The following is a 17755-nucleotide window of genomic DNA, read 5'->3' as shown; positions in this document are numbered from 1 at the left end:
GATTCGATTAGGATTCATAGGGCTATAATTCAATTCCTAATTGATTATTGATGTATTGAGGGTTTTTTTCATTTCTCTTGTTCTCACTGTGTCAAACAATAAAAACATTACATTTGTGTTTAGAGGGCCAGACTCTTCCTGACCGATGCTGTGGGGGCAGGACATTGAAATAAACAGAAATAAAATCAACATTTTTGTCTAATTATGGGCTGCATGGCAGAGTAGCGGTTAGCATTGTTACCTCACAGCAAGAAAGTTCCTGGGCCTTTCTGTGCATATTCTCCCAGTGCATGCGTGGGTTCTCTCCAGGTACTCTGCCTTCCTCCCACCACCAAAAACATCCTCATTAGGTTGATTAGTGAATCTGAATTGGCTGTAGGTTTGAATGTGAGCGTGCCTGGTTGTCTGTCTCTATATGTCAGCCTTGTGATTGACTGGCGACCAGTTCAGGGTGTACCCCGCCTCTCGCCCAAGACAGCTGGGATAGGCTCCAGCTCCCCCGCAACCCCAAACGGGATGAGTGGTATAGAAAATGGATGGATGGAGGTCTAAGTAATAATTTATGTAAAATATCCCTCCTAAATTAATGGAACTTTTTAAGCCTTTAACAGTGAGACCAGTCTCTATCACTTTTACTGCCACCAGCCATAAGGAACAATTAAGATATTTTAGCTCCATATTTCTGAAGCCCTCTTGCTGTCTATCACTGAGTTTGATGCTAATATGGTGTGTTGTGATCGGCTAAAAACATGTGCTTTCTTAAACCTTTTAAGCAGAGGTATACCCAGAGTAAATGGATTAGCTCTGATTTGATGGCAATAAAAGGACTGAAAGGCTGCTGATATCTTTAAGTCAGGATTAGTTGAAAAGTCTAAATTTGTGATTGCTCTGTTTACAAATATAAACAATAAACATTGGAAGAAGTCGTTTTCCTGCAGGAGTTTGGTTGGACTATTCCAATGCATTCCCAGGATGTCCAGAAATCTCTGCTAATGTTTCTGAAAAGGTGCAAATTGGCACCTTAATAGTGACTTTCTTTTCAGTTAAACTCAACATTTTTTCCCTCTTGCTGTGAACACGCATGATGACAAGTGCTGTGGTAGGTGGGCATTTATTCCTGCTGCCTGCTGCTTTAAATGTAAAACATAACAGGTTTAAATGAAATATAAAGAAGACAGCACGATCAAAACACAACTGAATTAAATGGCCAAAAAACTGAAAAAAAAAACAAAAAGACGTGGAGGTAAAAGTCAGAGAAAGGGAAACAGCTGGCTGAGACATAAAATGCTTTGGCTGATTCTGGCTGCCTGTCAAATCTTGGTTGCCGTAGTTACAACCAGGGAGTCCAATCAACACAATGTAACATCCAATTACCCCTCTGCCTTTCTCTCCATCATGTTTTCTCTCTCTGGTGCACACATTGTTGACTCTGATGTGCTTACTGTGCTGCTCAAACATATTCCTCAGGTTGAAAATGAAAAATAGTGCTTTTGTCAGGCTTTTACACCTGTATGGACATACTGTAGTCTTAAGAAAGATCCAGGCTGTTTTACTGAAAATCAAACTAGAAAGTAATGTTTGCTGCTCAGACTGATTGACTAAGTCTGATGAAGAGCAACAAAGCTCAAGAGGTCCCCTCTTTCAGGCAGTAAACAGTTTTGACAGTAACATCCACTCAAACAGCCATCCTGCTTCCTCTCACCTATGACGATGGTGTTATAAGACACTTGTTCCGTGTTGCGTCCGTCGTTGTAAAACGCCAGGTGCCAGATCCCCGTGTCCAGGTACTGTATGAAGCCGGCTTCGTACACGTTGACAGAGCGAGCGTGTCTGGCTCCTCCTGAGGACTCTTCCTCGTGTGCGTGTCCTGCATCGTTGTCGCTGAGAGCTCGTTTTTCTTTGGAAATAAGGCGACTACCATCCAGCAGCTCCACGAAGTCGTACTGGAAAAAGAAGCATTACATAAAGTTAAAAGAAAGGAAGCATTTTCTTCAGATTTTCCTACATAAACACATATTACATCAGCACCAAAAATGATAAATGCAGAAAAATGACTTTTAACATCTATTAGTACTCCAAAGGCTGTTTGAACTATTTGTTTTTGTTGTTTATTTATTTGCATTTGAAAATTCTCTCTCAATGAGCAAAGTGCACAGGTGTTTTTATCTGCAATAGAGATATACACCAATCAGGGATAATGTTATGACAACCGGCCTTATATCGTGTTTGTCCCCCTTTTTTCTGATCTGGCGAGGCATGGACTCCACTAGACCCTGAAGGTGTGCTGTGTAATCTGGCACCAAGATGTTAGCAGCAGATTCTTAAGTAAGTAAGATATGAGATAGGGCCTCCATGCATCAGACATGTTTGTGCAGCACATCCCACGGATGCTCCATTGGATTGAGATCTTGGGACTTTGGAGGCCGAGGCAACACCTCAAACCTGCTGTTGTGCTCCTCAAACCATTCCTGAACCATTTTTTCTCTGTGGCAGGCTGCATTATCATGCTGAAAGAGGCCAAAGCCACTAGGGAATACCATTTTCATAAAAGGTACACGGTCTGCAACAATGCTTAGGTAGGTAGTACGTGTCAAAGTAACATCCACACAGATGGCAGGACCTAAGGTTTCCCAGTAGAACATTTCCCGAAGCATCACACTGCCTCGGCCACCCATGACCCTGTAGCTGGTTCACTGCTGTTCCTGGGAACACCCCACAAGAGCCAGTCGTCTAGCCATTGAATTCAGCCCTTTTCAAACTTACTTCAGTCCTTACGCTTGCCTATTTTTCCTGCGTCTTGCATGTCAACTTTGAGGACATGTTTGCTTATTGACTAATATATCCCATCCACTATCAGGCGCCATGGTGAAGAGAAAAATCACTGTTATCCACCTGTCAGTGGTTATACTGTTATGCCTAATCGGTGTCGTATCTACATCGAAGCGTGGTGTTTATAGCTTTAATTCGGATAGTTTTTAACACCATGGCTGATTCGTCATTCATTTATTCCATGATGTTTTTGCTTCTACCATGGGTGACTACGTTAGGATGTTAAAAGGTTTATGTTTCTATATAGGGCAGGTGGTTTCATTTAAAATTCTGTGGGTTTCCTTTTCAAAAGTTCTCTTCCTTGAAAACAGTGCAGTGTTAAATCTGTGACCCACTGACCCAGCTGGTGGGCTACAGTTTGTGCTACAGGATAGAATCGTGATGATTTACCATCTTGAGTGTGTGCATTGTGTTGTATTTAGAGGTTGACCGGATGCTTTGCATGTTTTTCTGTCTGTTTTTTTTTTTTGATTGGTTTAAGTGGACTGACACAGTTGGAAATAGACTGAGTGTGTATTTTAAATGCTGCAGAATGGAGTGGCTCTTCTTGAGTGGGGCAGAGTGTGGCAGTGGAATTGCAAATATTAACTAAAAAGGGATCAATTTGCACTGCAGTGTGCTTTGCAAGGCAGAGCTCTGCCGATTGTTGTGCAGACGAGGTATGTTGATTTAGGGCTACATGTGACCTTAAGCTTGTAAGTGACTTGTATGGTTGCAATAGCCAGAGACTGGAGACTACATATTTGCTAATTCTATTTGTACATATGTATACCCATAGGGGTCATTCCTGTGATCCTGACATTTCATGAACATTTTGAAGAATTGTCTACCAATTTCCCACAAATGTCCAATTTCACCAACAGATGACCTGATGAGATTTTGGAGATCACAGGTCAAAGGTCAAGATCATGAGGCCTCATTTAAATGCTTTGCCTTCTAAGCTGATATCTCAAAAATGCTTTGAAGGATTTACTTCAAACTTTGGGCAAATGTCCACTCTGACTCAAGGGTGACCTGATTAGATTTTGGAGAAACAAGGTCAAGATCACTCAAATTTTATGAGTACATAACTTCAAAAATGCATTTTGAGATTTTTATCAAATTTGGCACAAACGTTCACTTGGATTCAGAGTGAGCTGACTGAATTTTGGAGGTCAAAGGTTATTACTGTATGCATCGATGTAACTCTGTAAAGTTCCCCATAAAGGCATGTAACTGCTTGGCCTTACTTCCGGTTCTAACAGTTCTAGTCAGTTTGCATTGATTGGAATTAAATTTGAATTCTCATAAACTTTGACGAAGACATTTAAAGCAGTGCAATGAAAGGTTAACACGTCTGCTCTTTTCTCATCTTGAAGAACTCCTCGACAGAGTGACAACACTGACAATCTGTCTACACTAAAAGAAATAATGGGATCTTAGATTAGGTTATGACAAGGACATCTACGCTTACACACGCACCCTTTTATCTGAAGTGCTAACATTGAGCTGTGATAGGGACAGCATTGTATGAAGCTGTCTCTTACAGATAAGTGGATTAATCCCCCGATAGAAGACACGATCTGCCACACAGAGATGTAAGTGGACTCATCAAAAGGATAGTTTCGGTCTGTAAGGAGCTTATCTGCTTCATTATGAGCTGAGAATCCATAGAGCACTTGACCTACACACACTGGCAAAGTTACAAAAGGGATTTAAGGTTTTAACATTTTAAGAGGCTGACATTTTTTAAGCAGTTTTTTAGGGTTTTTTTGGGAAATACCTTAGAAGGGAAAGAGTCAGTGATGTTAAAATTGAGGAGAAAGGATATCTGATTGAATCAGATTTTAATCGAAGGACATGTTAGGAAACTCTACAGCACACAATGAATACACCATGCCAATCCAGGTGGTAGTAAAACTCATAACTGTCTACTAAATGTTGTTAAAAACCAATAAAGAAGAAGCTGGCATAACAAAACACACAAAGAAGAAAGGTTATATTCTGTAGCAAGTGCAGCGGGACCACTGGTTTTTCATCTTTCTCCTCAACTTCTCCACTGTTTGTCAAAAAGCTTCTTGGTGTGAAAGCAGAGAGGGTCAGAGACATTACAGTTTTTTTTGCTTTTTTTTTTTGGATTTTCAAGGCTTTATGAAGATATGTAGAAGTAGAAAACACCAGCTCGGAGTATGTGGAGTATACTGATGGTGAGTTTGCCAAACTGGACACGTCAGATAGATGGTTTCATTAATCCACTGCATATACGGTACATAAATATATATTTTACATTCATCTGGGAAACCTCCCTTTCACAATATTCTGCACTGATTTCTTTGCATAATGTCAGATCTGTCCTTCACAACTGGGTATCACTATAGGATATTATGACAGGTCACATATTTTACCCCTTTAAGGCAAGTTTATATTGGTCTCAGAGATGACCAAAACATGCCTGTGAAGTCTTTCTAGATATTTTAACTGTGTTTATAATTTTTGCTAAAATTATTTATTTTAAATGTTTTTTTACCTCCTTGCACTTACATTTTAATTTAATTGAGGATTATAGGAATAAAATTCTGAATGACCCGGATATGTCTTTAAATATTCCTGAAATGTGTGACTTTTAAAAGTTTGTTTGGTCAATATCAGAAAGTATTAGTATCAAATTTCAAAAATGTTGGTATCATCCATCCCATATCTGCAAACTAGCAAGTTGTAGTTGCATGTCAAGAGGTTTAAGAGCTGTCTCAGCTTCACCTTTTTGTCTGTTACAAAGTTGATCAGTTTGAGAAAATAAGACGGCCTCATAGACCCCCTTCAGATGTTTGACACCACTAAAACATTTTCTACAGTCTATGGTCACGCAGGCATGTCACTATAGAGGCTTAAATAATGTGTGAAAAATGGCCTAATGACTGACAGGTTATGTGTGTGGAAATAAAGATGAAATAAATTATGGCTTTGTAAATAAACCCACCTCTCATGGGGATGGGCTGCCAACCAATCAAATGTCACGGACACTTATTAAACCCGTCAGCCTCTCTTCCAGCCAGTCTTTTACTACTGCTCTATGTCCCAACCCCTTTCCTCTCTCTGTCAGGTGCTGACATTTCAATCAATAAAGCATGTAGAGGGATGAGTTTTTCATTCACATTTCACTCCTGACTGAGCTTATCATAGCATGAGAACATGTTAAACAGCCATCAGAGTCATCGTAAACATCTTAAAGGTCGGTTTGCTTTCCCTGTAGTGATCAATAGTTATCACAGTGTTTGTGGTACAAACCTGTGTGTGTGAGGGTGGAATGCCTTTACGTCCGTAAACTCCAACAAGAGCGTCTTTCTGGACGGAGATGTTGAACTTTAAGAACTGTGGCTGGTCGATGTACAGCTGAGATCTCCAAAACACACCTGAGACAAAGAGAACCACAAATAAGCAGAGATTACAATCTTAAACCTTCACCAGTGTCCAGGATTGACCTTTTTAATTTTATACAAGAAAAAAAGCAAAAAATGCACAAAAATCATGATTTAACTGATTCATATTTTCGTGCCATCAAAAGGCTGCATCAGATGAGTTGAGCTCCACTTAACTGGACTACCTCCCAGTGTTAATATAGTTAACAAACACTATGATGAAAACATTACGTTAAAGACCTTTGTTTCAACGAGGAAGACGGAACTAGGAAAATTGATTACTGATGATAGAAACTGTATACAGGTACATCTGTCAAGTCTGCAGTCTTCCCCATGAGTGTGTAGCCTACTGACCCAGACTGAGAGACCATTTAAAGGCTCAGGAAACCTTTGCAGGTGTCTAAGTCCATTAGCTGATTAGGTTGTGACACCGTGACTTTCCAGTACTGAACTTTTTCACAATATTCAAATTTTCTGGGACACTGAATTTGGGTTTTCTTATCTGTAAGCCATTATCATCAACATTTCAAGAAATAAAGGCTTATAATATTTCACTCTATGTGCAATGAGTCTATAGGGTTTCACTTTCTGAAATGAGTGACAAAAAATATTAAACTTTTTCATGATATTGTTACTTTTTGAGATGTACCTGTAAAACAGGTAGCTCTCCTCTGTATTCTAGCGGCAATTAAACTAAAATGCAGCCAGCCTACCTTTGAATTGTTGAAAATCTCCAGCAGCTGTTTACTAGCATAGACTCCGAATATTAGCTCCTGTTGCTGCTGTTCAGTAATCCCCCTCAGTCTTGGTCAGAGTTGTACTGATTAAAAAAAAACTCTAAAACCTTGTACTAAATCCCGTTAGTTAAAAATATTAATCCAAAGTTGAAATCTGCGTTAAACTCAGTAAGACAAATGCTAATTAGCAAGCTAAAGGACACAACGTTCAAGTACATCATGATGTGTTTAAAGAGGCTCGGACTTTTAGCAATTCAAGAAGGATGAAAGTAACTTATCATGATGTGTTCAAAGTCACATGGAGAAATTGGAATTTTAGTTTTAGGTGGAAATCTGAATAAATGTGGTCCTTAAAAGGAGAAATGTTTATTTATTTAGTAACATTAAATAGATATAAAGCATGAAACCAGTTACAAACATCTCATTTTTCAGCCCAAATGCACCAATATCCCTATTAATATTACTAATAAGTCAATAGAGAGTTTGATAATTAAAGCACACAGACAAGAACAAGTATTTTCAGACAAGTATTTTCATCAGTTTATTTCAGATTATTACATGGAGGGTATTGATTGTATAAAACAGTGTTAATTTTGGCAGCTATTTTTAATTTCAGTCTTAGTTTAAGCCTTTAAATGAAATGCATTTAGTCATTTCTATTCTTTTTAGTTGTAGTCTAGTTTTAGACCATAAAAGTCCTCACATTTAACTTTTCACGTTTAGTCCAAGCATTTATTTTCTTGCCTAAATCTGGTACCAGATCATGAGAGGGTCCCTGCTTTCTACAGCTGAGATGCAGAAGAGAAACAGCATTGTCTTTTGATAGATTTACCCACAGTGGAGAAATATCACAGATTTTGAATATCTGAAGAAAACTACATTACATTTCAGTCTAGTTTTAGTCATCTTGACGAAAACTTAATTTAGTTTTTGTCAGTTTTAGTCATCACAGATCTATATTTGTTAGTCTTAGTCTAGTTTTGTCATGGAAAAAAGGCTGTCAACAAACATTTCTAGTAATAGTTTAAAGTTGATGAAATTAACACTGGTATAAGTGTTTATTGATTTTTTTTTTTTTTACAATTTGGCTATTTTTTTAACAGAAAAAATATGATGTGACCAAAATGTAAGAACTTTTCATCACCTAAAACTAGACTAAAACTATGAAGGGTGAAAATGTGGGAAAAAAACAATTTTTTTTTGTCTTGTCTAAAACTACGACTAAATCTCAAAACAGCTGCTTAAATAAACACTACTTCTTCCACGTGCACAGTGACTGTTTTTTATAATACTCAAGGTCTAATTACAAAAGCAATAGGAAATAATCATAACATCAATAAAGGCAACAATATAAAAACCCAGTTTCAAAAAAGTTGGGACTCTGTTTGGAAAGCAAAGAATAAAATGCAGTGATTTGAAAATATTTTTCAACCTATACTCAATTTGATAAAGTGCAAAAAATCATATATTGAAATGTCCAAACTTATTATATCAATGGTTTGTTGTAAATATACACACTCTGCATGTTCTGGATCTGAGTACAATGCTATAACAGTCCCTGTTGGTTTAATGATCCAGAGGCCAAATTCTTTTGTCCATATAGTGTAGATATGTGAGGAGGCCCTCTCCTTTTACTGCCACCAGGATGAAAATCTGCAAGAGTATAACAGTTTTATGTAATTTTATTTATTTATCTAATAATTATATGTGTCTGGGTTTGGGTCTGTGTTGGTGGACGGTGGAAATTCATCACTATCAAACATTAGCTAGTTTATGTGATCTGATGATGGTATCAAGATTACTGGCGGTTTCAGAAGTCACATGTACAGTAACACAGCGCTGGGGGTCTCTGACCTGGTGGGACGTCTTGTAGCGCTCGCCTACCCACATCCACCTCTCCAGTGTCGATGGTGTTGTTCTCTAGAAGAAACATTTTACCTGCACCGAAAAATAAACACAACAAACAAAAAATATGAGCCTTGAGGAAGATCACTCCTTTATTCATTGAAGCTCTAAATATCAGCAATGACTGTGCATTAATCCTGAACATTTCTCCTCGAAGCTGGGAAACTTCTGCTTCATGCAAAGTTTTCTCTCATTTTTTTCCTGTCTTCAGAAGACTCAATCTGTCCGAGCAGGAACTCACCGTTGTCTGTGGACACCATGAAGGTGTTTGGAGTCGTATCCCTCCCCCCTCCTCCGTTTTCAAACGCTCCATATCCCTCGCTCTCCTGGAGCTGCCAGTTCAGACCGAACAGGTGCATAGCTTCAGAGAAGAGGAGAGAGAGGTTAATACAAGGTGCAAAACGTAAAAGAGATAAAGAGGAAAAGAGGGGGGTAAAATGAGGGGAAAGACAGGACAGTGAAGATAAGGACAGAAGGGACATTAATGGTGCTACAAAACTTGAAACATAAAAAATGATGTGAATAAAGGGGATATAAAGAGAAGAAGAGAGGACACACAGTGCCTATAAAAAACATATTAACCCCCTTGGATGCTTTACCCTTTCATTGATTTTATAATTTAATCATGATCAACATAATTTTGCTTTCTAACAAAAAAATCACAAAAAAAACCCTTTAATGTCAAAGTATCCGCAAACCTCAGAGATCAGGGAAAGGCTGCAGAGGCTCCAGAATTCCCCTGAGCCATCAGGGGAGAAGGGTCTAAGTAAGAGAGGTGACTAAGAACTTGATGGTCACTGTGACTGAGCTCCAGAGATCCTGTATGGAGATGGGACGATGTTCTAGAAGGATAACCACGGCTGCAGCTGCAACTTATCTGGGCTTCATGGCAGAGTGGATAGATGGAAATCTCTACTCAGTGGTAAACACAAGCTAAAGTCACATTTAAAGGTCACATATTTTACCCCTTTAAGACAAGTTTATATTGGTCTCAGAAGTCCCCAAAACATTCCTGTGAAGTCTGTTGCTAAAAAACACTCCAGTGTTGGATTTTTGCGTGTCTAAAAAGCCCTCTGTTTCAGCCCTGCTCAGACAAGCTGTTTCTGTGTCTGTGCCTTTAAATGTTACTGAGCTGTTTGACTCCACCCCTTCACTATACCCCTCTCAGGAAATGGATGTAGCTCAATGGATGTGGCTCTCCTGGAGAGGAAGGTGGAACTTTCTTCCAAATGGGGAGGGCCAACCGAATGTGGAGGCGGGGCTAACTCCACACATTACATCATGAGGGGAAAATCAAAGAATGGGTTGTTTCAGCACACACTTTCTGAAAGATGGACAAAGAGAGGGTGGAGGTGGATTTTTCTGACTCTTGGGGGGATAGAGGACAGGCCGGGTGTACATACTTTTTCATTATTTTTCATAATATGTACCCTTTAAAATTTCTTGTTTTGCAGCATTATTCATGGTCGTCTTTGAAAGTTTCTTGCACTCTAAAAGTTTTATACATGGTAGTTACAGTTGTTTGTGTAGTAGAAAAGTGAATCTGTCAGCCACCCACACACGCTCGCTGGAAAAATACCAGGCTCAGGATTTTTGTTTTTAACTTTAAGCCCTGTTAACTACACTGCACCTACAAGAAGAAAACATCATGTGATCCCATATTTAAATTCAACGCTTTAATGCGTGAATGTGTCAGTGCCAACAGCTCTACATAGGAAGTGACTGAAACAGTAATGAAGGTTTAAAGAAGCAAAATTGAGCATAATTTTTCTCTTGTATTCAGAGACATCTGTTGGCAGAGTAAAAAAAGAGACAAAAATGTTTATGTCTGACTGTCAGGAGATGAAAAAGAGAGAGATAAGGATGGATATAGATTAAAAAAACACTGTATATGGTTGTTGTGGGCACACAGAGCACTCAGAGTATGTTTTAGCAATGTAAAGAACATCTACACTCTCAGGTTACAAACAAACGTATACAGTATGAGAACACACACAGGCTGTATAAACAAACACAGAGGCCCAGACCACAACTATATCCAGTCTCTCTCTCTCTTTTCCTCCCTCGCTCTCTCTCTACAGACGAGCTGAGTACTGCCATCAAAAGCAGCCTCTGGCAGAAAACCTTCTCCAACACAATAAAACACTCACCTCTGCTGCCTTTGTGTTCACTCTCCTTCTCTAAAACATCACCCTACTTCTTCCTCCATCTCAACTCAGATGTTTCTGAGGATAATTTGGTGTAAACCAGACCCAAAGAAGCACTCACACACATAAATAATACGCCCACGAAGCCCATTTCTATGCCTCATCACAGCTCCCTCTCAAACTTTGATCCTCTCCTGTATTTTGCATGGACTCTGCAGGATTATTCAGACTTTCTGATGAGGGACTGCAGGGCTGAGGGGACATTTTCAAACATGAAGTAGCAGAATAACAAAACCGTTTTCTGCTTTGCCTGTTCAGACTCAAAGAAATAGAGAGGAGGCTGACGTTACACAGTCTGTCCTATCCAGCCTTGTCCAATTGTGGGCAGTAAACTGGTATCAGTACCGTCACCATTAAAATTTAAGCAACAGAGTGGATATTTGCAGCACTGTCCTCACCGGTTTAAATGCACATAAGAGGCATAAGTGCTGCCACCGTTAGCATAGCAGAGTGATATGTGACAGACAACAGCTGAGACTGCAGTCATCAGCGTGTTTCACTCTAGAACAGGGTTCATCAAGTACATTTGCACAAGGGCCAGATTTAGTCTTGACCCAGTCTCTGAGGGCCGGACTTTCAGATAAAGAAAAATTAAATCAATATTTTGTTCTGATTAACATATTACTTAATTAGTATTTGTATTTTCAGGACATTTTTAGGCATTACGAGTGAGATCTATCCCAATCTGTAATGCCGTAGACCACAGAATTGGCTGGGCTCCTGAAAATCCCAGAGAATGGACACTCAACAATGTGATTTAGCACCACTATGAACTCATATTTCACACTTTACCCTACTTCACTGCTTCATTCTGCCATATCTGCAACATTTTGTGCCACTTTTAACCGATTTTTGCCACTTTTTGCTGTTTTATCACTCTTTAACCTGTTTTCCTGCCTTTACACTGCTTTGCCATTGGCTTCTTTTGCACCATTTGCCACTTTTACTTCTGGCCCTTTTTTGCCTCTTTAACCCATTTTTTGCCATTCTTTAACTCCTTTAAACCACTTTTCTTGCCTTTTGTGCCACTCCTTTATCCATTTTGCCACTCTGCACTACTTTTTTCACCATTTTTGCTACTTTTAATCCATTTTTAATATACTTTTTGCCCCCTTTATTTCTTTTATACTAATGGTTTGCCACATTTTAACCTCTTTTCACCACTTTTCCTCCAAGTTTTTGCCCCTTTGTGCCACTCCACAACCCATTTAGATGCTTATCGCCCATTTTTGGCTGACAAGTGAATTTCTGTAAAAACAGATCAAATGTGAAGTCATCCTAAAAACTATCTGAATATTAATTGCTTTTGGGGTCGATTTAACAGCTACAGACATTTAAAGCCGAAGGACACTCTTAAAACCACATTTTCTTTCTGAATTTAATGATCTTCTGGGGGCCAGACAGGAAGCTTTGGGGGGCCTGATTTGGCCCCCGGGCCACCAGTTTATGATCAGTGCTCTAGAATAAAACAAGCAGCCAGGTAACTAACCAAACATCGCACACTGCACCGCAGTGACTGCTTTGCAGATCATCTCTGTCTGTAAATCTATGCAAATTAAACCAGCTAACAGCTGCATTCTCATGTATTCTCCTTTAGTGAGAGAAATGTTTGATTCATCTTGTACACATTTTAAATCTGAACTTTAACCAGGACAGGTTTGCTGAGAGACGTCTGCTGTGTCTTGTAGTGATGTTTGACACCGTATTGATCGGTACGGTACTGAAACATATGAGACTCATTGGTTCAAACCATATGTACCATGAGGAAGAATTACCTTTTCACAGTCCATTTTTGATGGACCAGTCTGTTTTTCTCCGTCTTTTCATGATCAAACCGTCTCTACTGTCTCTGACTCGCTCCGTCTATTCCTCAGTAAACTCTCCTGTCAGAGCTGAGCCTGAGCAAAGGATGTGATTGGCCAAGTAGCGTGACATATACCCAGCCTGCAAGATCATATCATATTTTTATCATAACTGTCCTACTGGTAGAAGGTCTGCAGATTTCCTCCAGTGTAAAAATGTAAATTTGACCTCAATGATTTAAAATTTTCTTAAGTCATAAAAATGTGACAAAGAGTTACTTTTGATTTCAAATTTTGACCTATTTAATGCGTAATTTTAACCTCTTTTCTCACATTTTGACATTTAAACTCACAGTTTACAATTTAAACTCATTTTGACCTTTTGAACCTTTTCAACTCAGTATTTGTTGATTTATTCTTTTCTCATATTTTGAGCCTAAAACTCATTATTTCAACTTTAGTTTTAAATTTTGACCTTAAGAGTCATGGTTTTATTTCTTTTCTTATATTTTGTCCTTTTAAACTCTTTATTTTTTAATTCGTTCTCAAATTTTGACCATTAACACTCATGATTTTGAATTTTATCTCATATTTTGACCTTTAAAACTCATGATTTTAAATTTATCTCACATTTTTACCTTTTAAACTTGCAATTCAAAATTAAACTCATCTTTACCTCATTTGAAACTCATTATTTTTACTTTTAATCTCATATTTTTGATCTCTTAAACTAATGATTTCAAATTGTATCTCATATTTTGACCTTTAAAATCATTGTTTTAACTTTAATTTCAAATTTTGACCTGAAAAGTCATGATTTCTAATTTTCTTATATTTGACCTTTTCAACTCATTATTCAATGTTTTTCCTCATGTTTTGACCTTTAAACTCACAATTTAATAGTAAAAATAAATTTTGACCTCAGTTGAGACTCATTCTTTTTTATTTTAATTCATATTTTGACCTTTAAAACTCATAATTGTGAATTTTATATCACATTTTGACCTTTAAACTAACAATCTTAAATTGAAACTCATTTTTGACCTTTTAAATTCAGTACTTTGAATTGATTCTTAAATTTTGACATTAAAAGTCATGCTTTTTTAATTGTATCTCATATTTTTACCTTAATACTCCTTATTTCAACTTTAATTTTAAATTTACACCTCTAAAACTTTTGCTTTTGAATTTAATATCTTATATTTTGACCTTTAAAACTCATGATCTGAATTTTATCTTTTATGTTTTGCCTTTAAAAACGTTATTTTGACTTTCAATTTTGTGTTTTGACCTTTTGCTCTAATAAGTCCGACTTTTTTCTCAGACTTTGAGCCTTTAAACTTCTCATTTGACTTCTTTAAAATCTCAAAATCATCTTTCACCTTGCTTTTTTTTCCCCCATAAATCATTTCTGGTGGAAATATGGTTGAAAGTTGAAGTTAAATGTTGACCCTGTTAGGCTCTCAGGTTAGACCTAAATTCAGAATCAGCCCCTGCTGTGATTGAGTTTGACACCCCTGTTATAGCTCAGTATATATCTGTTAAAGTCAGTTTGAAAGGGCCAAAGAAGTGGCAGTCATATGATTCTTTAGTTTCTCTACCAACGCTTGCTGAAAGGAGACCCACTGCAAACAGTCTGTAAGAGATTTGAAGTTCTGCTGCCAACATAACCGAGCTGTTTTAATGCACCAGTATTTACTGTCCTTAAATTGAATGTCTCTCACAGCAGCCAATAAAAGAGAATAAGAAGCTGCAATGAGTCTATGTTTGTCAGAGGAAGAAGCCCTGGTGGAGGAGGAGTGTGCAGTGAACTCCTCACAGCAGATATCAGAGAGAGATGTGTCAAGGACCAATTACTGATTCAACTTGGGAACATTTGCAGGGAGATAACCCACACGGTCTCACACCGATCCACACATACACACAAACATCTCTGCCTCATTAAATTAGAGCCGTGCTGTGCCAGCCCGTTACCCACAACCCCTCCTGGTGAGGACTGGAGCAAAGGGTCATGGGAGAGTGCTGGCTAATCGACAGGAGCCCACATGTATGAGTGTGGTTGTCTGTGAGAGAGCAAGCGTGTGCATGTGTGTGCGTGATAAAATAAGAGGATTAATGTCCATGGAAACAGTCATACCAGGCTGCTTCTCACTAGCATAACCTTTTTAGGAAATTTGGGAATTAATTCAACATTTCAGAGAGACGTGGTCATCATGGGGAAGGTAAAAAAGTTCACAGGATGGTAGTAAACTTTAAAACTTTGCATGCAATGGAGATGGTGATGTTAATTGATTGAAAAGACCTTTTGCCGCTAATTCCCAAATATTTCTCTTTTATTAAATAACCAAAAACTGCTGATTGAGATAATGAGAGCTCTGAGAACATTCTCTGCAGCAGGAGAACCTGCAGGATCGATGGAAGACGATCCCTCCTCCTGTGTTCAAAGCAGGACGGGAATCTGCGCCTAGCGTGCGCTGTCAGCCTTAAAAAGTGTCCAATGAGACGAAGACACTGATCCAGAATAAGTCCTGATGATCTGACTCACACTGAGAGGGACTGGAGCAGCCAGATTCCCCTCTTTAAAGGGAATTCCTGCAGTGGTTTTTGAAGATATCGATTCACTTTTGGTTGTAGTCAGCTGAGGCTATGAAATCTGCTGCCACACTGACAGAGGAATCAAGACAACCCCCAACAGGGTCTGCATGTACCAGGATGCTTCTGCAGTCTTGGCTTTGTTCTGCTGGATTTCTTCAGCTGTGTTCAAAATATCGAGACAGCCAAAAGCAAAATGAGCCATTTATGAGGTTCAGCCACATCCAGACACAAGCTTGGATATTTTCCTTATGTGTATTATATACATTTTTAACCTTGCAGAGCAGATGGATTGGTCATCAGACAAATCCATCTTGCAGAGCTTATAAAAACAAGAGCAAAGAGCAACAATGAAACGTCTCTTGAAGGAGAAGATGTTTTCTGCACTTCTTCCTACCTGCCTCGACATGACTTTTATCCACCAACAACCTCCACTGTTCATAAACTTCAACAGCAGCACATGCCTACTGCACTATTTTATCTTGTCCCTCAGTTTCTCCACATCACATGGCAAACTGGGCTTTTAAGCCCTGACTTGTACACATGCACACAGACATGAAAACCCTGCTATGGCACAGCCATTACACCGCCTGCATGAACCCACTCTGAAATGACCACGAGCCTGATCGCTAGACTTTAAACATTCACGTCCAGAGGGTGCCCAGATTTTTTTCGAGTTATAGGGTGAAGTGCTCGAGATACATGACTCTTCAAACAGAGATTTTCCAGAGGTACTGAGTGTTATAGGAAATCTCCCATAATGCCTTGTGAATCATCAGCAAGCTTTCCAAACTACTTAAACCACATCATATCCTAATTAAAAGTCATTTTAGTGGATTACAGTCCTTTTAATTTCAAACAGGTATTTAAAAAAAAGCTCATCGGAATGTCTGGTAGCATCATGGCATCTGCACATAGAAATGCTGATGATGGAACCTGAAGGGTCATCCCAGTTCCAAGGGGAAGATTTTACCACTACCTTTTTTCATTGTGTTTAAAAGGGTCAGTGACAGCACCCAAAATCTAGGGGCAAAAGTTAGAAATGAGACTGAGCCTTACTGACCGCCCAACTGAACATATCTGTGTGTTGACTAATACCTAATCCAACACTGTCAATTCATCGATGGATTTCTCACACTGAAAGCTGTTTTAAAAAAGCTGACACATTACAGCTTGCAACTCATGCAGGTGCAAGCAATTTTTGTCCGATTCAGCCAGGAATTTTAGGCCGCATTCACTTTCAGTCGGATTGGGCGTCATTTGTTGTGCTGTGTACAGAGGGCGTATGGCTGACCACGGCTCAACTACAACCCAACAAGCTGCTCCCGAATGGTTGGATGGATTTCTGACATGTTTAACATTTTAGTCATAGGACTTCCCACACTTCACAGTGAGAGCAGAAACGCATAAAAAGCCTAATACTAATGACCATAACACTCTATTTACACAGCAGTTATCCTTCTAAAAACCTCTGCTTTAGGCCTCCAGTCATCTGTATTGCTGTCTTAACCATATGTTCCTTATATTTTTGTATTTGTTTTTGTATTATTATTATTATTATTATTATTTTATACAATTTTATCATTATATTGCAATATAAAAATATTGCAATATGATGATAAAATTGTATTTTTGTATTTATTTTTGTATTATCATTATCATTATTACTATTTTATACAATTTTATCATCATATTTCAATATTTTAATATATTTTAATATATATTTGTATTATTATTAAAATTCTTATTATTATATGCATCTTTATAATATTTAAATATTATAAATATTATATATACATATACATATATATATATAAATCATTTATATATATTAATATGTATTTTTATTTATTTTTATATTTTATTTTACTCTTCTTCTTCTTATTATTATTATTATTATATTTTTATTATATTTAAATATTATCAATATAAAAAAATATATTTTGTATTATGATGATTCTGATTCTGATTATTACATCATCATCATTATTATTATTATTATCACATTTTTATTATTTCCATATTGTTGATATATACATTTTATTTATTTCTGTATTTTTCATTATTGTTATTATCAATTTATATTATATTATTATATTTCAATATTATGGATATATATTAATATTAATATTTATAATTTATTCTTCTTTTCCAACCCCTCTTCTTCTGTCACTGTCTTCATGTACTACTTGAATATCACTCATTTGTCTTGTTATTTCTCACCAATAGAAAAAAACTAAAACACAACTAAAAGTTATTGAAAATACACAAAAACTAGCAGTATAAAC

General features: G+C 37.7%; 1 protein-coding gene across 2 annotated transcripts in view; it reads right to left on the bottom strand.

Moving 5' to 3' along the window:
• tenm3 (teneurin transmembrane protein 3) overlaps positions 1 to 17755 on the bottom strand; it is a 366938-nt gene that overhangs the window by 163094 nt on the left and 186089 nt on the right. For both annotated transcript variants that reach the window (XM_041784623.1, XM_041784625.1), the window contains exons 6-9: positions 9108 to 9227; positions 8816 to 8899; positions 6094 to 6218; positions 1703 to 1943 (exon numbers count right to left, since the gene is read on the bottom strand). In XM_041784623.1, coding sequence (XP_041640557.1) covers positions 1703 to 1943; positions 6094 to 6218; positions 8816 to 8899; positions 9108 to 9227 — 570 coding nt within the window. The remainder of the gene's footprint in view (positions 1 to 1702; positions 1944 to 6093; positions 6219 to 8815; positions 8900 to 9107; positions 9228 to 17755) is intronic.

This window comes from Cheilinus undulatus, linkage group 4 (assembly GCF_018320785.1).
Source record: "Cheilinus undulatus linkage group 4, ASM1832078v1, whole genome shotgun sequence".
Lineage (NCBI taxonomy): Eukaryota > Metazoa > Chordata > Actinopteri > Labriformes > Labridae > Cheilinus > Cheilinus undulatus.
This window is presented reverse-complemented; position numbering and strand designations above follow the sequence as displayed.